Genomic DNA, 22,368 nt, shown 5'->3' with positions numbered 1-22,368 from the left:
TCAGAAATCATTATCTCTCCCAATCTCCATCCACCAATATCATATGTAAGACTAATAACGAGCTGACTCATGCCGCACATTTAACAATTTTATGCCAACATTTGTTGAGTTTGTTTGTTCTGTTACCTGTCAAGAGATATATAAGGATTGAACATGTTTTATAGTGTGTATTTGTGGGAAAATACCTAATTATGTTCCTCATTTGTTTAGCTGGAAAACCTGATGTATTACACAGAAAACAACCACAACAAAGTAGTTCTGCGGGATTTCTACCTGTCCAAGTTTGAGAATGGACCGATCACAGAGCCTTGTGGGACACCAGAATATCTGGGTAAGAGACTCGACAGCTTTTGTGGAGGTTTTTTTCATATATAACTTTACTTTTTTATGTTTCTCTGACTCATCTATGCATACTTCCTTGCTAACACACTTTATCATTTTCATGTCTTGACATATTTTTGAAAAACAGTCATGAGTTCCAGTTGAAGTACCTAACTCTCTCTCTCAAGTTTATGTGAGGGCATTACACAACTATGCTTTGGCCTTGTTCTTTCCAGTGAAAGTTCAGGATGGTTATTCATAATGCTGAGCTTAGTAATTAGACAAATAAAGAAAGAAAATGGAACAGAGGCCCGGGTGGTGCAGGGTTATGAATGCCGTCTGAAGATTCATAAATGAAAATCCAGCCATATTAATCTCTCTTCACTCTCTCTCTCTCTATGTCTGCTTTTCTCTTTGCTGTCTCTCAGCTCCTGAAGTGGTGGCTCGTCACCGTTATGGTCGCCCTGTGGACTGCTGGGCTGTGGGTGTCATTATGTTCATACTGTGAGTCTCCATCAAAGCTATAATTCAACAAAAAGCCTGATTAACACTTAGCTGCAAATACATTTCATCCAAAATAATTGCTTTGTTGTTTGTAATTCACATTTCCAGGAGTTATCTGCATGGTTTTAAAATAACTTCCCTTTCTCTGTCTCTTTATGTATGTTCTCCTTTTTGTAGCTTATCAGGTAACCCACCTTTTTATGATGAGACAGAGGAGGAGAACACAGATCTACATAATCGCATCATCTTCTGTCGCATCGTTGCTGGTGAATTTGAGTTTGATTCTCCGTACTGGGATGACATTTCGCCTGCAGGTACATAGCTCTACCACACGATGGCAATAACAACCAGTTGAATTTTGAAAGGCATTGGATGTGTTGGTAGTCGGTAAATAATTGACTATTCCTTCCGCAGTCTAAATTTAAATGGAGCTTTTAGTTGCAATTTTTATTGTATGCCTCTTAATCAATGATCTAATTGTCTTTAAACCTTTAAATTGACTTTTTGTATTGTTTCTCTCTCAGCTAAGGAGCTCGTCTGTCGACTCATGGAGGTTGACCAGATGCTTAGAATCACAGCGCAGGATGCACTTTGGCATGAATGGTAATTGTTTGCACATAATCACAGAGCACACGTTTTTTGGCACATGTCTACTGGGTTAGTTCTCACTTGTAAGCTGTTTTTTGTCACCTATGACAGGATTGCAGGGAATGGTGCATCCGAGAAGAATCTAAAGGATGGCGTGTGTGCCCAGTTTGAGAAGAACTTTGCAAAGGCCAAATGGCGGGTATGTATTCACTCTTACTCTCTTTCTATAGCAGTAAATAAATGTTGTGATAAAATAGCCAAGTAAGCAGCAGAGGAAAAGGGGGGGAAACAAGATTAAGGCTAGGGCAAACAAATAAAGATGACTAGCGTGAATGATTATGATTATAATTTATCTATTTATATGTTGATTGCACATGAGGTACTTCTAGCTCTGCATTCAACTCTGCAGAGGTATGTCTTACATTTGCAAATGATATGGCGGTGGTCATAAGAGGACATGGGGGTAGTAAATGCTGAGGACCAAGAAGAAGGAAGTCAAGATGGCAGCGCTGACCTAACAGCATAAGTAACAGTGATAACCCTCTTCTCTCTTTCCCCATGTGGTTCCCAGGATTTGAAGGTATTGTTGTTCATTATGAGGGAGAATGGAAGGACAGAGCATGGGCAGAAACTCACCTTCAGTCTGGCATGATTCAATAACAAAACATCTTTATGATGACTGAACATCCCCTTTATTAATAAAGAGGTTTTCACAGTTAGTTATAATAATCAAATCAGGAAACATCTCCAGTCAATCCTCAGTCAGCCTCAAGATGTATTGAACATGTTTGGCTGGTGAAAGTCTTCTCAGATGCTCTGTTCCTGCCCACTGTCACTCATGTCCTGTCCCAGAAGAGATCCATCCACTCTGTCCCACTTTTCTTCATTGGATTTAGACCAAGATGTTCAAAGTGGCTCGCTCTACTCCTTTCTTACTCCTCATCTGCACTAGTATATGAAACCAGATTGGTAAAAACAAGTTCATGTTCCACAATAGGGAAAGGGGTTTGCTCATTGTCTGTATTATTTTTTTGTGTAGATAAGGAGAGGGAGAAATAGAAAGGATATAAGGGATGTAGGCCACTGTGGACTGTTGAACCGCAGTGATTTGATCTCTAAGGCCCTCTGTCATTCCTCTTACGTGAATCCTGGTTCATTGACCCATACTGTACCTCAGTGTTACATTCAAGTCATACTTGAAGCTGTACAAAAGCTTCTCAGTCAAACCATATTGTATTCAGTGATATGTCTGTCCAAATGGCTTTTCACTTCCAGAGAATCGATTCCCTGGTTTAAACACAACTTCTAAGCCTACACATTTTCTTTAACTCCTTAAGTGTTTGTAAATCATAATAAGTCAGATGGGTGTAACAGTGACTGAGATTTACACCCATCTGTTCACTTACCTTTTTCAGACAACAAGCAGTCAAGGAGTGGCTTGGAGTGAGTGAGTCTTGAGATTGATTTAAACCAGGGTACAAATGTATCATAGCCTCCTGGAAGTAAACAGATGGCACCAATCTTACTGTCACATCTCACGCTTATTATGATGGTGATAAATTATGGTACCGTGACAGGCTTTTTGTCAAATACTTGTTTTCCAATCTTATGTTATTTGCATTGCCATAACCAAATATAGGATCAACGCTTTTCTTTTCTTTAACCAATATGGGTGTTAATGAAAAAAAGCAACATACTGTAACTTTAATGCCTTTAACACCTATATCTTCCTCTCCTCTTTTTTTTCATCTGTCTGTGTTGCAGAAAGCAATCCGTGTCACCACCTTCATGCAACGATTGAAGAATTCAGAGGCCCTGAATGACAGTTCAGCCGAGGCTCAGAGCACAGAGGAGGCAGGAGATAGTGAGAGAGTGTTGTCCCATGGGACAAGTGATGAGGGAGACAAAGGAACAAGTGATGAAGGAGTGACATCAAGCAGTGTGTCTTTAGAAGTTACGGTTGAAAATACACCGCTGGGTATAGAAAAGGATGAGGGGAGGAGTACGGTCGCAGAAAATCAGGATGAGGCAAAGAAAAGTATAGGCCCATCAGTGGGAACTTCCCCCTCAGATGTTCAGGAGCCTCTCTGTCAGAAAAGCCAATCAAATGCAGCCCTCAAACTCGCACAGGAGGAGCTTGACAAGGTTGGTGCAAAGAAAGCAGCAGGTGATGGAACCAGGAAGATGGCTGCCAACTTGGGTCAAGGTAAAGTTGTTCCAGAATCCAAACAAACTCCCATGACGACGCCTGACCCCTCCAAGCTGTCAGACGGGTCTTCAGAGACTAACCTGAACAAAAAACACACATCCGCCTCCCCTGATCCTAACAGTAAACGTAAGATGGCTGCAACGCTCCATGGCCCCACACCCAAAGCCTCTGCTGCTGGGACAGCCTCACCAGACAAGAGGCCAGCAATGCAGAAGGACCAGAGGGATGAGACTGATGGAAGCTGGTGTCAGACAGAATTACCTGAGGCAGTGGCAGAGAGGTCAGTGGCAGTCGCTCAAACAGTGGCACCTGAAACTGGGGCTGATGCAGGACGAGGAGTTAGATTAAGGGGTGAGGATAGCCCCATGATGAGAAGGGATAGGGATACTAGGGCAACAGACAGATACAGCGCTGAGTTCAGCATGGCAAGGCCAGGTCCTGCAACAGGACAGGGTTGTTACACAGGCAGCTCTGCTAGTTTGGGCCGTCACGCCACTCCATACAACCCAGAAGTTGGGACTGTAGGAATGGGGATGGCAGGGAGCTATGGGAGTCCATACAGTTCCCTATATATGACTGGAGGAGGGATAGGGATGTATGGGACTGGGCTACCACATGGAGCAGGCAGGAGCAGCACTACAAGCGACTGGCAAATGGACAGTGTGATTGAGCAGATCGAAAAGCAAATGGCCGCCGTGCTTGAGAAGATTGAGGGAGACATGCCCTCGCTGATGGAGCAAATCAGTGACTGCCCTGCAGAGCCGCTTCGAGCCAGGAGCACACACGCCTCTCCTGCGACCTCCCGCGCCCGCTCCTCACAACATACCACGACTGCAAACTCTGCAACTCCACCGCCTCTTCCAACCTCTCCCAGGCCTGCGCTGCCATCTCTCCCTCACCTTACTATCCCTCCTCCCTCCTATCCCCCACCCTCCCCACCCACACAATCCTCACCCCGGGCTGCAGGAGAGCAAGAAGACAGGGAGGGACAGAAGGATGCTGCTTCTACCAACCAGTCCACCGGAGCTGGGATGGACAGAGGGCTATAAAACAGTTGTCCATGATGCAATACACAACAGATGGAACATTGGATTTATGGTTCAAATGTCAAGGGGTTTAGAGACACTGTCTCACACCCAAGTATCATCCACTAACGCAAAAAGGAAAAGTAACCATGTAATGATGTTTGGTACGGCTGTATGTTCCTTTTGAGAATACTGGTCTGAGAGAAAATGAACTATGGCATTTAAATACACTCATGACTTGAGTGTAGGAGGAGTAGTACATCTCTCTGTATGAGAGCTGCAAAAAGAAAGATCATAAAAGCAAATCCAGATTGTGCACATCAAAATGCTTGCAACACAACCTTGTTATACTCAAATCTAAGCATTCAGCGCAGTTTGCAAATCCTAAATGTACACAAGTAAGATATTGTGGTACAATAATCAGCTTATAGTGCGAGTTATTGGGGAGGGGGAGTGTTATGTATAGTAATATTTCCATTATTCCTTACAAAGTGTAAATAAATACAAAGAACTTGGTTCCTGATTCCTGCTTTCATCCTATGTTGTAAACTTCCTCATAACTAATCTGACATTTACTTCTTTTTTAAGCAGCACATCCTATGTCATTATTTTCCATTCCTTTTTATTTATGTAGCTATTAATTCAACTAGTGAGGCTCCAAAATCATAAACTTACAGTCAAAGAGTTGTACAGATGTTCGCCATTTCATTAGCTGCTGCAGATTGAGATTTGTTTTATTATATAGCCGTATTTAAACTTGAAATACTCCACGCCTGTTTGAGAGCTTGATCAAAATTGAGATGCTAGTTTTCAAAGGCTTTGCAATAACTAACAAACAAACACACACGCATGCATGCATGCACACACACACACACACACACACACACACACACACACACACACACACACACACACACCACACACACACACACACACACACACACACACACACTCTTCTCCAGTTTTGTCCATGGAGTTTGTTTTGTTTTTTCTCCAATTTTGTCATGCATTCAATTGTTACTGTTAATTTGATAGTACTGTCTATATTTGCTCCTTTTTTATCATGTAAAAAAGTATTTATGGAAGTTCATTCTGCTTTTGGATCTATGTAATACCAGGTTCTGTGCTTTTCTCCTGAACAAGTCTTTAAATCCACTATCCTGTCTCTGTGTAAACTGTGCACTGTTTGCAAGTCTTTCAATTAAAAAAATTAAAAAATATGCTTTATATCGTTCGTTTTTTCATTGATTAAAAGTTATTTGACGAGTTGATTCAACTCTAATAGCTGTTTTTAATATGAATATAGCAGCATTATATACATGGAATCACGTAAACGCTTTTTATTGCTAAAGCTGAAAGAACCGTTATCCAATGATTTAACAGAGGCATGATAAACGCCATGCCTACAAGTCCCATCATGCCCTACGCGATTTTTGGATTAGTCTATACTTGTGGAAGCATGGGGGTGAAGGAAATAATTGTTAAAAGTTAACATGCGATCAAACAATGAACGAGTGTAACATTCAATATACTTGATTCTCTAAGTAGTGTGGAACAACATTAAAAATAATAATTAAATGTACTTGTGATACATGTATTTAAATCAGTTATGGGTGAACCCTCTTGAAGGGAATGATGGTTGTGCCTGTAACGTGCACATGTTGCTGCTTTGCTTTGCTTTGAACTGAAATAGAGTGAGGGGAAACGGTTCTGGAACAGCCGGTCAGGCAGCCGTCCAGCGGAAAAACTCACACAGAGCCCGCCACCCTGACACACTTTTCACTTTGCAATCCGCGGTACTGTTAAATTGTCCCATTCTTTGTTAGTTTTTTTTTGCTTAAATACAAACCGATTTTAATACTACAGATCAGGCCGAGTATTATCGGATGTGGTAAGTTCTGCACACTTGTGAAAGCTCTTGTCTTGGTAGTGTTAGCCCCAGCTAGTTTGCTAACGTTAGCTAGTTAAGCTAACATAGCGGCTGGAAGTAGGAAAAAGTCGTTGGGTGGCTAGATAGCTTTAAAGCTAGCTGCACATAAGCTAACAACTACGCAGTCGTTTGATCTGCGTTACTGGTTATCGTTTACGTTAGTTGTTGTCGGCTTTCTGGACAATTTCAGCGTTGCTCCTCTGCTTACCGTAGCATAGAAACCACTGGCACGTAACCGTTAACTACAGATTGGAATTCGCACCTTTATGTGCACGAGACTGCTGTTTCAACTAACGTTCTGTGATGAATACCGTTAACAGTAGCTTGAAAGCTAGTTGGCTACAAACACCAGATGCTCGCAGTGTTCAGAAGCAGACACAAGCTAACTTGCACCACGCAGTGTTTGCTAGACCACACTGGCAACAATTCACCTTCTATATATGTATTTTTGATAACGTTACGATAGGACGATAATTGATGCTACCACAGCAACTCATTATTGGCGAGGTCTCCTTTTAGCTTGCCAAGTTGGGATGTCTGTTAACATGACATTTATTATGTTCTTTGTTTTGAACTCTGTTGGAATGGTGGAAAATATTGTGTTTTTTCATTTCGCAGCATTGATGTGAGAATGGGGATCCCCTCGACATGTGTACCCGAGAATATGCGGCCCACTCTTTTCCTGGGCCTTTGTCATTTGCCAGGCACCCCCTCCCCCAATTCTCCTCCTCTGCAAGGAATGCTCACCCCCTAACCTCAATGTGACTGAGGGCCCAGACGCTCAGCATCACTAGGGCTAGCAAGTATCCTACCTGATGTAGTACCTGGCTCAGTTACCATTGGAGCAACATCAGACTTGACTTGAGATGTGTTTTGCTGAACTCTGATAAAGGACCACATCTCTAAACTACAATACTTCAATTGTCGTGCAATGAGTCTCCAAATTGGTATAGCATTCAGATTATATTATGTTTCATGGTGCATTTTGTCCATGTCTTTTGTAAGTTGTGTATATGCAGTGTAGTTCCACAACGAGGCGACTTTTCAACACAAAGCCACAGTCACAAAGATGCTGTTGTTGTTGTTGGATTTCATTAATCTGGGATAGATTGGTCTACAGTTTTTCAAAATGCTAAAGTATAGTCCGTGTAGGACCTTTGCTTTCTTTAATTTACGTCAGACATGCTCTGCTCGTTATTTCTGTAAGAATTGCAAGATTTTCCTTACAAAGATCGCTGGTGGTCCTGCAGTTCATTGTACAGTAACATACATGGCATGCATCTTCTGGTTAAAGGGGCGGGATGGATGCACGTTGGCTTCTGTTAGGCAGCCAATGAGCGGAGCTCCTGTCCGAGCAGCGTGCTCACAGCCTCCCTTTCCTGTTGAATATTTCAGCCCATGCGTCACAGCTCCTCCGCCCCTTTCTCCCATCTGCCATTTTGGTTTTGTTCCCGTCTGCAGTCGCAAAGCCAGCAACGCAATTACATAGACGAGACTCTCAGCACAACGACATAGTGACTCGACAGTATACCGCAGACCCTCCTAATCCCACACCGCGTTTCTTTTCTTTGTTCGAATCGTCCAAATTACAACCATCGATTTTACTGACATCTAGATACTGCGGGAGAGGAGCGGGTTCGCATTGGGAAGGGACCGAGAAGGATTATTGGTAAGAAAAGAGAAATCAATGGAGCACGAGTGAAAATGCTAGTCTTACATTCGCAAAATAATCTTACATTGGGCGATTAATTTGAATGCTGGTTTTTGTTGAGTGTTGGAAACACGATCGATATTAATAAAGGAGCTATTTTGGCTAGCTGACAAAATGAAACCGTTGCTGTATTTTGCGAGCAGGTTGCATATAGCTACAGCTGCTAGCTGGTAAAGTTGTGTTCCGCACTGGGGGAAATGCAGGCCTAGGCCGAGCTGCTAATGGATAGGCTGGCTGGCTGGTGTTTTCTTGCCTCTTAAGTTATTTATGTTCCGACTGTGTCCACTTCGCCAAATCACTTAACTGATTAGTGGCACGCAACGAACTTAATCGGTTTCTTCTTGTTTGTGTGTAGGGACATTTATGTACCGTGTTCCTCAACGTTAAAGGCTTGATTTCGTCAGTTAACATATTGTATTGCTCATTTGCTTTGCTGTATCATTGTTTGCCTTCATTTTTGTTTTTGACGAACAGTAACGGTTCAGTACATTACAACGTTGGATTTTGATTGGTTATATCGTTATTTATTTAACAACTTTGGTCAACTCCCTTCATTGTGCTTATCTGTAGGGACGTACATAAACGGTTACGTCTGACTTTCTCGACGCCTGTAACGTTAAGTTTAGCTGCATTGGATGCGGAAATTGTGTCCGATCATGAATGCCGTGCAGTGAGGATGTGTTCGAGAGATCGCGGCCTGTTTCACTTCCTAACGCGGCTGGGTTTGTCTCGATTGTTCCGTTTATCACAGTGTACTTGGTGGTTTTTAAAGATACACATTTTTTTGTTGACGCCCTTTTGATATCTCCACACTGAGGATCGTTCAAACGGCATTGTATGGACCTTGTGTCCACACCTGCAGGCCGCCGTGAGGTGTTGCTCACTTTACCGCAGTGAAGTTTTAATGATTCAGCTCTTTTTGTTGAAACGATGTTGGCGGTCCTTAAATACCGGTATAATGGACAATAGAAGTACATAAACAGGCCAGCCCTGTATCCGAGCATGAAAATAACTGATAATGCTGCTATTCATGTCTCTTCCCAGGCTCAGTTCGTTTTCTAGCAGATTTGTGTTTGGCCAGCAGCCAGCCCAGCTGCTCCCTAGACGAGAAATCCTCTTGAACATGAAGGGGATTGGGCAGCGTTCGGCTTGGATACTGCTGATATAGAGCCGTAGCATTTAGATATATATTTTGCACTTATTTGAAAACCTCCTTGAAATACTAACATGCTGACACTGAGTTTCTTCACTCTGTTTGATTTACTTAATTGTTGAAACTGTTGACTTTACATTCGATACATAACAATTGTAAATTAATAAATAAAATCTTGTTCATGGGAAATGTTAAATGGCAACATTTGATTATCTTATCATGCTTCACAACAGGCTTTAACGGTTTGTGTTTGTTTTGATGCGCAGATGTCCAGCTCGCCGCTGTCCAAGAAGCGTCGCTTGTCAGGAACAGAGACGAAGACGGGATCCCATTGCTCCTCATCCAACTCTGTCAGAACTGATCTGTCCCATACACCTGCCAACGTGAGTACAAACCCATACACTATTATACTGTAAAACTTGTTACACAAACTGATGGCAATCCCTCTGTGTGTTTTTTCAGGGCATGGCTAAGAATGGCAATGATGCTGAGATCGATGAAGGCCTGTACTCCAGACAGCTGTAAGTCAACTGAAACTGACAAACTGGAATGGTTGTTAAACAAAACAGTTGTTCTAATGGTGCCTTATCTCCTTCCGTAGTTACGTGTTGGGCCATGCTGCGATGAAGCGCATGCAGAACTCCAATGTCCTTATCTCTGGTATGAGAGGTCTTGGAGTAGAGATTGCCAAGAACGTAATCCTTGCAGGAGTGAGGAGTGTCACTGTGCATGACCAAGGAGTCGCAGAATGGAGAGACCTCGCCTCTCAGGTATGTAGAAGCGTGCACAGATATTATGGAGCAAAATACATGGATGTTTCTTTTGAGAAATGTTTCCCATTTATGGTTTTCATGCAGTCATTGGTTCACTCAGCCATTATACTTTATTGCAGATTCTGCAGTTGTGCCTTAGTCTTTGAGCCTGAATCCAAAGTACAGTTTGGTTCTATCTGTTATGAGTCACTTGGTTTGTAGTATTGTTGCCATCCAAAAAGAGTACTGCAGCCACCCCCACCCTTGCTAACCATAGGCTAACCCAGATTGATCAGTGGGTGGCCTCTCCCTGGGTCAGCTAGAGTGAAGAGATTGTTTGTTATTCTGCTCTGAGTTTTGATGTATTTATCCAAAGGCCATACAGGTCATTGTGAATTGACTATTCAGGTGTTCAGCCAGGAGGCTGGCAGAACATTATGGTTCATTTCATTTCAAACCTTTATTTATCCAGATTGTCCCTTGAGATCATAGATCTCTTTTTCAAGGGAGACCTGCAGCAATTAGGTTCCACATGAAACATAAAACAATAGAGGATATCATACAACATATTTACAGGCTACATTTACATAGTTATCGACATTTACAAATACCCATAGTTTCAATGAGCATTTTATTTAGACTTGCTTTAAAAACATTTGGAGGAATAAAATTGCTCAGTTTCAATTTTAGCTGTAGACTGTTCCAAGCAAGTGGCGCACATAAAAGCTGTCTTACCTAAGACAGGCCTTGCTCTTGGCACATGTAACAACACTACATCATGCGATCCATGCGGTTGCATATGTTTGTAATACCCGAGTTAACTCTTGTGCTCTCAGACATTTCTATTTCCGCCTGTGCCATTTGCCCCCGTTTCTTTTTAATTCTGGCTGAATTTCATAGCATATTTCTGCCATCTATTTAATCAACCACTTAATCTCTGGCCACGTCCACACTTGCTACACTTGAAAAAAAGAAACACATCCCCTCGGATGTATTCTTTCTTTCACAGTAGGAACATTTATTAGGCAACTAAAAAAATGGAACTCTGTGTAGAAAATATCAGCCATGTGTGTCTGACTCTGAGGCAGGGCTCCAGACTCACTTTATTCTGGAACAGTCCCGGAAAATACTTTTAATTACAGTAAATGTAAACCATGCCTGAATCAAAATAAAAGCAATTCAGCTACATTGCATAAGCCGTAAGCTTCTTTATTGTTATAAATAGAGTTCAAAGAAATGTCAGGAGGAAATATTCTTATACGATTTCTCCCTGTTACACAGTGAAATACATCCGTTCATTCAAATGAAACCGAAATAAAGTAAAGCTGTCGGTCAAGTCTTTCCACTGTTCCAACGCTCATAAACTGTGGTTAAATAAACCTTTAATGCAACCAGGTACTTGTCAAAAATGCTGGCTCAGAAGGCTGCCTTTCCCCACTTTCTTTGCTCTGCCATTGAGGATACTAGCTGAGTGGGTCACATTGTTTGTAGGCAGACCACTTAAAGGTAGGGTAGGTAAGTTTGAGAAAACGGCTCGAGATACACTTTTTGTTATATTCCATGGAATGCTCTTAACATCCCGATAGCAATGAATATCTTAAATGCTTTGACAAAAAATCCATAAAAAAATGTCATCTGTGGAAGCCGTAGTACTGTAAAAAGTACGACCAATCATTTTAGCCGGCCTGGGTAAAATAACTGGATGGCCTACCTGCCTGTCAGCCTTCCATCGAGGCACAAACTTATCTCGTGCCCTCATTGGTCATGTGCACGTTCGTGTGTGTTGGAGGAGGGGCTCTGTAAGGAAGTGGCAGATTTTCTCCGGTTGTGTATTTTCAAATTCTAGCGATCTCGAGCCGGTTTCTCAAACTTACCTACCCTACCTTTAATAGGCTGTATTTTGAGCCCTAATTTGACAGTGAAATGAAAGAGAGGGAGTGATAGGAAAGATTTTGAAGTTTTTTTCCGTTTGAATTGGGTGGTGAACCTTTCCAAAAATCTTGTATGCAAGTAATCATATTTGGCTTATTGTATATTTAACTTGGTATCAGTATTTCCCTGACGTTTTGTTTATTATTGTTGCCAGTTTTACCTGCGGGAGGCAGACCTTGGGAAGAACAGGGCAGAGGTGAGTCGGCTGCGTTTGGCTGAGCTCAACAACTACGTTCCTGTGACTGCCTTCACCGAAACACTCACTGAAGACTTCATGACCGATTTCCAGGTATGACTTGACTAGAACCTAGTGCCTAACTGATTCTCACAGTCGGAAAAGAAAGAAAAATTGATGCTAATGGGTATTTTTCTTTTTTGTGTCCTAGGTCGTAGTGCTGACTAACTCAAATATAGAAGAGCGGCAGCAACTGGGAGAGTTCTGCCACACCAAAGGGATCAAGCTGGTCATCGCAGACACACGTGGCCTGTTTGGGTAAGATTCTGACTTTTCTAGTTCGTATTCTTTCCTAATGCAATGTATACACGTGTCACTGTCTAATGTTGTGTTTTACAGCCAACTTTTCTGCGACTTTGGTGACGAGATGTTAGTGTTAGACACCAATGGAGAACAGCCACTTAGTTCCATGATTTCTATGATCACCAAGGTTAGTCTTTACATCTGGCCTAAATTATTTTTCCAGCTACTTGCTGCGCTTGACAATCAGAAAAAGCTTTACGTTTAACATTATTTGGACAATGTTGTTCATTCTTGGTTTCTCCAGGACAATCAAGCGGTTGTGACATGTCTGGATGAGACTCGCCATGGCTTTGAGAGCGGAGACTACGTCACCTTCACAGAGGTTCAGGGTATGACGGAGCTCAATGGCTGCTCGCCAGTGGAAATTAAAGTTCTGGGTAAGTCCTGTTTCTATGTGAGAAAACAACATGTTTTGGTTAGTCTGGTTATAACCATCTTGCATTGACATGACTTCTTCCCTGTGCAGGACCCTATACCTTCAGCATCTGTGACACAACTGGCTTCATAGATTACATAAGAGGAGGAATCGTCTCCCAGGTCAAGATGCCCAAGAAGATTGCTTTTGTAAGTGGCTTCCACTCTCCACACCTAATTATGTTTTCGTGACATGGCGATTTTACAGATTACTTTTCAATCATAGAACTTTTGGAGTTTCACTCTTACTTGCATTTCAAAGTCTTTCTTACATGTTTTGCTCCTGATCAGCAAAGGGGTTTCTAATTGCCACATAAAACACCTCATAATTTGCTAGTGGAAAATGTTAACTAGTCTAACCTTACTCATCTTGTTTGTCTTTCTCGTGCAGAAATCCATCTCTTCTTCCATGGCTGAGCCTGAGTTTGTGCTGACAGACTTTGCCAAGTTTGATCGTCCAGGACAGCTGCATGTGGGCTTCCAGGCTATCCACGCCTTCCAGAAGAAACACAACCACCTTCCTGCACCCTGGAACAAGGTAAATCCTACTCGTATCTTTTATAAATACCACAGCTGCTTGAAGATTCTTGGATTTGGTTCACTTACCATGTGTAAAGCTTCTGATAACTATTATTGGATTCTAATGTTGTTGTTATTGTGAAAGTTGTTGTGAGAAATAATTAAATAACTAAGATAACGCAAAGTTTATTTGCAGCACTGCATTTCAAAATGTAATATTAGTCAGTGAGTTGTCTTAAGCCTTTTGTAACATGCAGACGTGTGTTTACTCTAGGCTGATGGTGAGGAGTTCTTGACATTGGCCAAGGAGGTCAACGCTGCCCAGACGGGGTCAGCTAAAGTGGAGCAGCTGGACGAAGCTCTTATCAAAAAGCTGTCGTTTGTCGCTGCTGGTGACCTGGCCCCTATCAATGCCTTCATCGGAGGTCTGGCTGCACAGGAAGTGATGAAGGTCAGTTGCACACTGGGTTTAAATTGAGGTAGATTCGGTCCTGAAGTAGCCGCTTTTATTTTGTTTAAATCATGTTTTCAGTCTCTTGGTATACTGCGGTGTATGTTATTGAAATGCATTATCAGTCATTCAAACCCTTCTGAACATGTACTAACTAACCAGTTGAATTATTTGTTATACATGATACAAATACATTCTTTAACTGTGCCCTTAAATGCTTGTTGTTCCTTTAGGCGTGCACAGGAAAGTTTATGCCTCTTATGCAGTGGCTGTACTTTGATGCCCTGGAGTGCCTGGCTGAACAGGAAGGAGGAGCCGAGCTCACAGAGGAAGAGTGTGCCCCTGTAAGTGTTCAGCTTCCCACACTTTTACTGAGGAAGGATGCTCATGATGGTGGCAATAAATAATGGTGTTAACGAGCTCTCTCTTTTTTCCCCAGAGGAGCTGCCGATATGACGGGCAGATTGCAGTGTTCGGCACCAAGCTGCAGGAGATGCTTGGCAAACAGCGCTACTTCCTGGTGAGTCTGCCAAATAAAAACACTTTCCAGGACCTCTTCTTACATCTTGTTGCTAAGAGAGTCTCGGGATATTTTGTGTCAAAATGCCATTATAAAGCCAACAATGATCAAATCTGCTAACAAGTATTATCTCTAGCCCAAAAGGGAATGTATTCAGCCTTTTATTACAAAGCACCTAGGTAGCTTTTCTCACTGAAAGGTTTTAAGCATTCCAGGTTTTTTTTTTTTTATCAAATTTTAAAAACCTCTGCAACAGTACTAAGTCACATAGCCTAGCAGAACCGATGAACCTTGGCTACTGCCATCTGCACACGTCACTTTATTGGCCGATGCAATAGGAGAAAATCAGGATGGTTTATAGCTAATGCAGTAGATGTTCTCCGATGATGATCTAGCCATGCTAATACTGATGCACCCTGGGTGTAACTGAGTGCTACTCTGCTTCTCACGCTGATGGTATCAGTGTGTGCTGAGGAGAATATATAAATGTGTTTTAAATGTGACTTCTTGATTATGCATTCTCAGCGATCATGTGGTATTCATTTATTATTAAATGTTCCTACTGTGAAAGAACAGATCAATCAAAGGGGATGTGGTTTTAATTATTCCAGGTTGGAGCCGGTGCCATTGGCTGTGAGCTGTTGAAAAACTTTGCCATGATTGGACTGGCAGCCGGGAAGGGCGAGGTCATTGTGACGGACATGGACACCATTGAGAAGTCCAACCTCAACAGACAGTTCCTCTTCAGACCCTCCGACGTTACGGTCAGTACCATCTACGCCATTTTGATCAACCGGTCTGTTGATAGATATGGAACTCTATCTATTGATTTAGATTTCCCAGCAGTGCTGCATATGGATTTCTTGTGTATTGTAGCTGCTCCTGAATGCACTTCCTTTAAATGTTGTTGATGGACAATATCCTGAGGAAACATTAAATGGAAAAAACAGACTACTTAATGGATCGTTGTCGGTGTATTGGTTATTTGATGCTGTTTTAATCAATTGCCGGTACCTTTTTTAGCGACCGATAGGTATAAGAACACTATAATTGATAAGTGACTAGTCTTGACTCAGTTTAACCAAGGGTCGTGTTACCATGTTACCAAAAAAGTTGTGGTTTGAGGAGCCTTAAAAAACATGTGCTGTAGGCCGTAACTATTGTTGGAACGTTATTACTTGTAGCAATGTAAAGATTTGTGTATGTTCCATAAGTCAGTAATGATTCACTGTACTGGCGGACCTGCTAGATGTCATTTTTCATGAAAGTGAAAATAAATAAATGTTCGTATGTGGTTACAGAAAATGAAGAGTGACACAGCTGCAGCTGCAGTGAAGCAGATGAACCCCTCCATCAGGATCACAGGCCACCAGAACAGAGTGGGCCCCGACACAGAGAGGGTCTACGATGACGACTTCTTTGAGAGCCTTGATGGCGTGACAAATGCACTGGACAATGTTGACGCACGTAAGGAACACGACTATTTGAACTGCTTCCTTTTATATGAAATCAAATGTACGATCTTGAAACCAAACATCTTCCTCTTTATTTATGCTGTTTCTTCTGCCTTGTGTTTGTGCCCGGTGTGTAGGTATGTACATGGATCGGAGGTGTGTGTACTACCGCAAACCCTTACTGGAGTCCGGTACTTTGGGTACCAAAGGCAATGTGCAGGTCGTGATCCCCTTCCTCACAGAGTCGTACAGCTCCAGCCAAGACCCACCTGAGAAGTCCATCCCCATCTGCACCCTCAAGAACTTCCCAAATGCCATTGAACACACACTGCAGGTCAGTAGAGCACAACGTATGAAATGTGTAAAGAAATATTGAATATAGTCTACCGACATAGCTTTTGTAAATCATTATTTAATGATTAAACATGAGAACTGCAATATTTCAAAAAATGTGCCCCAATATGATTAAATGGAAAAATTATTAAAATGCTATGCCAGAGATAACACTACCTTTTAAGAAACAGTTTCTTGTTTTACACTTGTACTGTAAATGTGATTTAATGAATTGAGTGTTAGAGTAATGTGTTCTCTCTGTGCAGTGGGCCCGCGATGAGTTCGAGGGACTATTCAAACAGCCAGCGGAGAACTCCATACAGTACCTCTCGTGAGTTAACTTCCCCATCATGTCAATATGATATCCCTGTAGTTACCTATACATATGACCTGCTTTTTATCAAGAACGTTTTTTTTAATAATTTATCTTGCAGTACTAGTTTGAGCTGTGTTTGTTTTTTCTTATTGATCTCTTCAGTACTTGTAAAAGCTAGCCTCATGCCTGTTCAACAACCGGTGAACGAGCTCAGCACGGTCCCCATAGTTGTTGGATTTCTTTTGACAAAATCCCACATTAACATTTATTTTTAATCTGGTTGAAAGAATGTTACGCTGACAAAATGTCATAGTTTTACCTCGTATACGTTCATGGGACAAATTAAATTGAACAGGTGCCTCTTACCTTGTTTGTAACCATCTTATGAGGGTTCTTGATGACTTGTTTTTGCAGAGATCCTAAATTCATGGAGCGTACTCTGAAGCTCCCCGGAGCTCAGCCTGTGGAGGTGCTGGAGGCCGTTTACAAGAGCCTCGTCACAGACTGCCCCCACAGCTGGGCCGACTGCGTCGCTTGGGCACGCAACCACTGGCAGTGCCAATACAGCAACAACATCCGCCAGCTCCTGCACAACTTCCCCCCCGAGCAGGTACATATTCAGCTCTCTGCACGATGAATACAACCGTTCAATTGGAATGCTTGTGTTCTGGTCCTGGGTTTTTCACCTCATTCATACGGACTCTAATGGCGCATTTCCACTACAGCGCGGTTTAAGCGTGCCGTGCCCGGCCCGGCCCGTTTTTGGTTGCGTTTCCACTAGGCGTAGTTCCGGCTAGCGGGTACTTTTTCACAGTTTTTCTGGCTCTCCAAAATCGAGGTTCTTTCTGGGCCAACAACTGGGCTGAGTATGCTAAACTAGTGAGAGAATCGCTGGCAACTACAACAAAATGAACATATTTGACCGTGATTTAATTGTAATACACGTTTCAAAATGATGCCGAAGTAACAACATACTGATACCGGTTAGTAAAAACCATGAATTAATGCTTTGTCAAGTCTGCAGACAGACGGCAGGCGAAAAACCTTTTAAAATGCGTGTGATCTAAATGGAGATTGGCTAAGCTAACGCAGTATATGCTCCGACCGTCCACACTCACAACAACGGCCTATCCAGACATAAATAAAGCAGCGACTGTATTCACCATGACACAGGCAGTCTGTGGTTTGTACTTGTTTAACTTTTGTCTAGTTTCTGAACAGATATGAGGAGCTGTGAGCTTGAGTGCTAACAGCTAGTGGCTGATGTTGGTTTTGTGTTTCGCATTGAAGATGATGTCACGGCTCCGCCTAAACTGCGTTACTACCCCAGTTCCTAAACTGTAATGGAAACGCAGCATAAAGTGAGCCTGGCCTACCAAGGCCTAACTATACCGTACTAAGCCGTGCGAGGCCTTGCAGTGGAAATGCGCCATAACATATGCCCTTGTCATTTATTTGTTATTTATTTAAATGGCGTTGGCAAATAATCCACCAGTCTTAGTTATTTATTAGCTTTTTCCTCAATGTTATCAGCTTGTAAAATTGCTGACCTTTGTTTTAGTCTGACTTTCCCTTTCCTCCTGAAAAGTCAAATCTGGTGTAAAGTTTCGTTTTTAAAACACTAATGTACCAATTGGGGACCCACGATTGCATTTCTCAGCCAGTACCGGTGTTTAGAATAACAATTTAGCAGATGTTTTACTGCTTAGGTTTTGTTTTTATTCCCTTTTTTGTGCTAGAGAAACAGAAAATCGTAAAAAAATATATCAACTGCCTTTCAGGCCGTCATCACGCAAACATTCTTAAAACTTTTACAAAAAGCTTCTTTAGTCTGCTATACAATTACCAACTTAAGGAGACGATTTTCAGTATTAAAAGTACTGTGTTTTACCAGCCATAATCTATAACCTGTAATTGTTGTTATAAGTAAGGTTGATCGTTCTAATCCTTAAAAACGACACGGGCGTAAGATTTTTTTATTTTTTTATCAAATTAAAAACCTCTAACAGTACTAAGTCACATAGCCTAGCGAAACCGATGAACCTTGGCTACTGCCATCTGCACACGTCACTTTATTGGCCGATGCAATAGGAGAAAATAAAGATGGTATATAGCTAATGCAGTAGATGTTCTTGTTCTCCGATGATGATCTAGCCATGCTAATACTGATGCACCCTGGGTGTAACTGAGTGCTACTCTGCTTCTCACGCTGATGGTATCAGTGTGTGCTGAGGAGAATATATAAATGTGTTTTAAATGTGACTTCTTGGTTATGCTTTCTCAGTGATCATGTGGTATTCATTTATTATTTGTGGCCTTCAGCTCACCAGCTCTGGTGCCCCCTTCTGGTCTGGCCCCAAGAGGTGCCCTCACGGCCTAGACTTCAGCACTAGCAATGTAAGTATGGTTTTCTAATGTCAATCTCGGAGATGATCTGCTCTGAACATATCTCTCCTCTCTCAAGATACTAACCAATGACCTTTGTTTAATAGGAGCTGCACCTGGATTATGTAGTGTCAGCAGCCAACCTGTTCGCCCAATCATACGGCTTGAAAGGCAGCGCTGATCGTGCAGGTGTGATCAAGATCTTGCAGGATGTCAAAGTGATCCCCTTCACTCCTCGTTCAGGGGTTAAAATCCACGTCTCTGATCAGGAGCTGCAGAACAGCAATTCCTCTGTTGGTAAGATGCACACATGTATGTACCAACAAATCATTTAAAGACATTACTCATTAAGATCTTCAGCCGAAGAGTTGTTTAGGCAAATTACTGGTGTCGGGGGTCATTTTGAATGCATTGTGACACATTTTCATAGATGACTCCAGACTGGACGACCTGAAGGTCCAGCTGCCTTCCCCCGAGTCTTCCACGTTCAAACTGTGCGCTGTTGACTTTGAGAAGGTAGACGTTCTTTTCACCTCTCTTTGTTTAGCTGGAATAACTTGCATGCTGCGAGTCCTCAATGCAAACATAACCTGCACTTATTGCAGCTCTATCTTTCTGACTGTCGTGCCCCCGTGTTAACAGGATGATGACACCAACTTCCACATGGACTTCATCGTAGCATCATCCAACCTGAGAGCAGAGAACTACGACATTCCCCCTGCAGACAGACACAAGGTGGGGAACTGCTTTTCATGGCTCTGGGTTGAATTTTTTTGTTTTATGTTGTCTGGCTGTAAATGTAGCTCCTTGAAACAGTAGTTTAACTTTGTTCTTTCTCCAATACAGAGCAAACTGATCGCTGGCAAGATCATTCCTGCCATCGCCACGACCACGGCAGCTGTGGTCGGCCTGGTGTGCCTAGAGCTCATCAAGATTATCCAAGGACACAAGAAGCTGGAATCATTCAAGAATGGCTTCATGAACTTGGCTCTGCCTTTCTTCGCCTTCTCTGAGCCCATCGCTGCTCCCTCACACAAGGTAGGCACTGCATGTTTTGTAAAGTGGCATCTTTTAACCACTAATATACCAATTCAAACATAGTAAATAGATGTTTTAAACTCCAATGATGATCTAGCCATGCTAATACTGATGCACCTACCTGGGTGTGATGAGTGTGACTCGCCTTCTCATGCTGATGGTTTCAGTGTGTGCTGAGGAGAATATGGATTATTAGATGTTTGTATTGTGTCTTCTACCCCTCTAACTGGGTGCTGTTTGTGGTGTGATGTGTCATGATTGGCCTTAACCCATTGCTCTTGGTGTTCTTACAGTACTACGAAATTGATTGGACGTTGTGGGATCGCTTCGAGGTCACAGGATTGCCGCCCAACGGGGAGGAGATGACACTCAGACAGTTCCTGGATTACTTTAAAGTAGGTCATCATCCAGTCCTCTTCACTTCACCACCTCGTGGTGTCTGTTGCACCCTTAATGAAACCTCTATGTTTCTCTTGTCAGACTGAGCACAAGTTGGAGATCACCATGCTTTCTCAGGGAGTGTCCATGCTGTATTCCTTCTTCATGCCTGCTGCCAAACTCAAAGAGAGATTGGACCTGCCGTGAGTATACTGTCTCGATGCATCTCAAGACAAGAAACTCACATTGTGAGTGTTGTAGTCCTAATTGTTTTCTTCTGTGTCCTCTAGGATGACGGAGATTGTCACCAAGGTGTCCAAAAAGAAGCTGGGCAAGCACGTGAAAGCCCTTGTGTTTGAGCTGTGCTGCAACGATCTCACAGACGAAGACGTGGAAGTGCCCTATGTCAGATACACCATCCGCTGAGCTCCACACTGAACCCACCCACATGAGGGTGGTTGTTGCAGGGGGGAGAAAAGGGTGGGTGTTTTAAGTGAGGAGGGGATTGGTGGTTGATCCAGGTCACCTCTATTGGATCAATCGGTTTGTTTTTTTGGGCCTGTGGTTTGTGTAACCCTGTGCCTGAGTGTACATAGCCCCAGTAAGCTGATTTATGGATACTTGTCTGTGTGTTAGGGATCCACTTGTTGCTCGGCTGCAGGATTAGGGGTCTCATTGGAGGAAAGGAGCATGTATACTGGACCTTTTTGATGTTTCTCAGTAGCAGAACCTCTCCGCTCAGTTTAATTCTAAGCCTTAGTGTTCTCTTGGTACTCCATAGCCCAGCTAGTGTCCCTGTGAAACATCCTCAGACTCTTTAATAGCCTTCAGCACTAAAGGAGGGCTCTTTTAATCCAGCCCACTGACACCCCCCCTCCACTCTACTTGCTCTCTTCCCCCCTCAAACCCCTGTCTTGTAGACCTGGTCCCAGGTTTCGGTTTTGTTCTTTTTAAAGATGCACCTCATTAAATAAAAGTTCAGCCAAGAATCCCCAAAATAGCAATGTGTGTATTGAGAATCCATTTCCCCCTGACCATATCACTGCCCATAGTTCTACCCGAGACCCTAAATTTTAAACCGTAGAAGCACCTGAAGACACGGCTAAACCTGAGTCAACAGCCTCTCCTCTGGAGTCGGCAGAATAGGAACCCACTCTGAGGCTCTTGCACATGACATCAGTTTTATTATTTTTTCTCTTTATCTTTCATGTGTTGTGTTAATTTCTATCATTATTTTTTTGGGGGGGGGGGGGGGGGGGGGGGCCGACAGCGTTTTGGCGCAAACCCCATGTTGATCATTAATTGTCTTCTTTCTACTTTGTTATCTCCAAAAGACATTACGGTATCAGAGCAAGGCAATGAGATGTATCTTGAAATGGGAGCACTTAGTGTGATAGTGAATAAACATGTACAAAAAAAAGTTTTCTCTGGTTGTTTGTCTTTTTCTGAGGTTTAAATAATAAAAAAAATGCAATGCAGGTCTTCAGTGTGTGACGTGTCGGGTATTAATGTGTTTTTCCTGTGACCTGCTTCTGGCACTTCATCAGAAGTTTCACTATAGGTCATATCCCGGAAACAGCCTGCATCAGCTAAATGACTACCTGTGAATTTAAAATGAAAAACTAATCATGTTTTCAATACACACACTTTTATAGAAAGACAAATAAAAAAAACGTATTTATAGTTGATTAACTTTCGAAAAAGAATATTTTCTGTTATGAGTTTACTCTTGTCAGTGCATTTTTTTTTGATTAAATCAGGCCCTTTGATCTACAAAGTGTTATTTTTAAAATGTGATCTATTAGTTAACTAAATTAAATGATATTCAATAAGTCCCATTTTAAAACCCTCTGTGACGAGCCGGTGCATGAAAATGAGCAGCCCTAAAGGATGTGGT

General features: G+C 42.4%; 2 protein-coding genes and 3 non-coding genes across 9 annotated transcripts in view; all 5 read left to right on the top strand.

The window, feature by feature from the left end:
• camkvl (CaM kinase-like vesicle-associated, like) overlaps positions 1–5,547 on the top strand; it is a 39,482-nt gene extending 33,935 nt beyond the window's left edge. Inside the window, exons 6-11 of the mRNA XM_034144730.1 lie at positions 211–331; positions 750–825; positions 1,003–1,139; positions 1,350–1,428; positions 1,525–1,612; positions 3,178–5,547. Of these exons, the coding sequence (XP_034000621.1) occupies positions 211–331; positions 750–825; positions 1,003–1,139; positions 1,350–1,428; positions 1,525–1,612; positions 3,178–4,671 (1,995 nt within the window). The 3' untranslated portion in view covers positions 4,672–5,547. The remainder of the gene's footprint in view (positions 1–210; positions 332–749; positions 826–1,002; positions 1,140–1,349; positions 1,429–1,524; positions 1,613–3,177) is intronic.
• A 745-nt stretch (positions 5,548–6,292) lies between these two features.
• On the top strand, positions 6,293–21,945 carry uba1 (ubiquitin-like modifier activating enzyme 1). Of its 5 annotated transcripts, none has more exons than XM_034144723.1 (26): positions 6,293–6,538; positions 9,708–9,824; positions 9,904–9,962; positions 10,043–10,211; positions 12,280–12,414; positions 12,512–12,618; positions 12,700–12,790; positions 12,908–13,040; positions 13,130–13,227; positions 13,469–13,615; positions 13,871–14,047; positions 14,281–14,391; positions 14,487–14,567; positions 15,179–15,331; positions 15,869–16,034; positions 16,159–16,355; positions 16,621–16,685; positions 17,085–17,280; positions 18,993–19,067; positions 19,163–19,367; positions 19,486–19,571; positions 19,698–19,790; positions 19,902–20,093; positions 20,387–20,488; positions 20,574–20,674; positions 20,762–21,945. In XM_034144723.1, the coding sequence occupies exons 2-26, from the start codon at positions 9,708–9,710 to the stop codon at positions 20,895–20,897; spliced, it is 3,192 nt and encodes a 1,063-aa protein (XP_034000614.1). In that variant the 5' UTR covers positions 6,293–6,538; the 3' UTR covers positions 20,898–21,945. The 5 variants fall into 5 exon arrangements, with proteins under 5 accessions (XP_034000614.1, XP_034000615.1, XP_034000616.1 ...); XM_034144724.1 differs by having other exon boundaries at positions 6,344–6,443; XM_034144725.1 differs by lacking the exon at positions 6,293–6,538 and adding an exon at positions 7,501–7,524.
• LOC117494573 lies at positions 14,946–15,045 on the top strand. The gene has a single exon (XR_004557102.1). It is a non-coding gene; the product is annotated as a small nucleolar RNA U6-53/MBII-28 (small nucleolar RNA).
• On the top strand, positions 18,808–18,907 carry LOC117494570. Its single transcript, XR_004557100.1, has one exon. It is a non-coding gene; the product is annotated as a small nucleolar RNA U6-53/MBII-28 (small nucleolar RNA).
• LOC117494574 lies at positions 20,174–20,275 on the top strand. The gene has a single exon (XR_004557103.1). It is a non-coding gene; the product is annotated as a small nucleolar RNA U6-53/MBII-28 (small nucleolar RNA).
• Positions 21,946–22,368: the final 423 nt, after the last annotated feature.

The sequence above is a fragment of the Trematomus bernacchii genome, unplaced genomic scaffold (assembly GCF_902827165.1).
Source record: "Trematomus bernacchii unplaced genomic scaffold, fTreBer1.1, whole genome shotgun sequence".
Taxonomy (NCBI): domain Eukaryota; kingdom Metazoa; phylum Chordata; class Actinopteri; order Perciformes; family Nototheniidae; genus Trematomus; species Trematomus bernacchii.
The sequence above is the reverse complement of the archived record's forward strand: the minus strand, read 5'-3'. Positions and strand labels throughout refer to the sequence as shown.

Excerpts from the sequence above, each read along its gene's own strand:
- uba1 (XM_034144723.1), top strand. The coding sequence starts at position 9,708 with ATGTCCAGCTCGCCGCTGTCCAAGAAGCGTCGCTTGTCAGGAACAGAG. Across the intron at positions 12,619-12,699 it reads GACACACGTGGCCTGTTTGG|CCAACTTTTCTGCGACTTTG; the intron begins GTAAGATTCTGA and ends TGTGTTTTACAG. Across the intron at positions 14,048-14,280 it reads CTGCACAGGAAGTGATGAAG|GCGTGCACAGGAAAGTTTAT; the intron begins GTCAGTTGCACA and ends TTGTTCCTTTAG.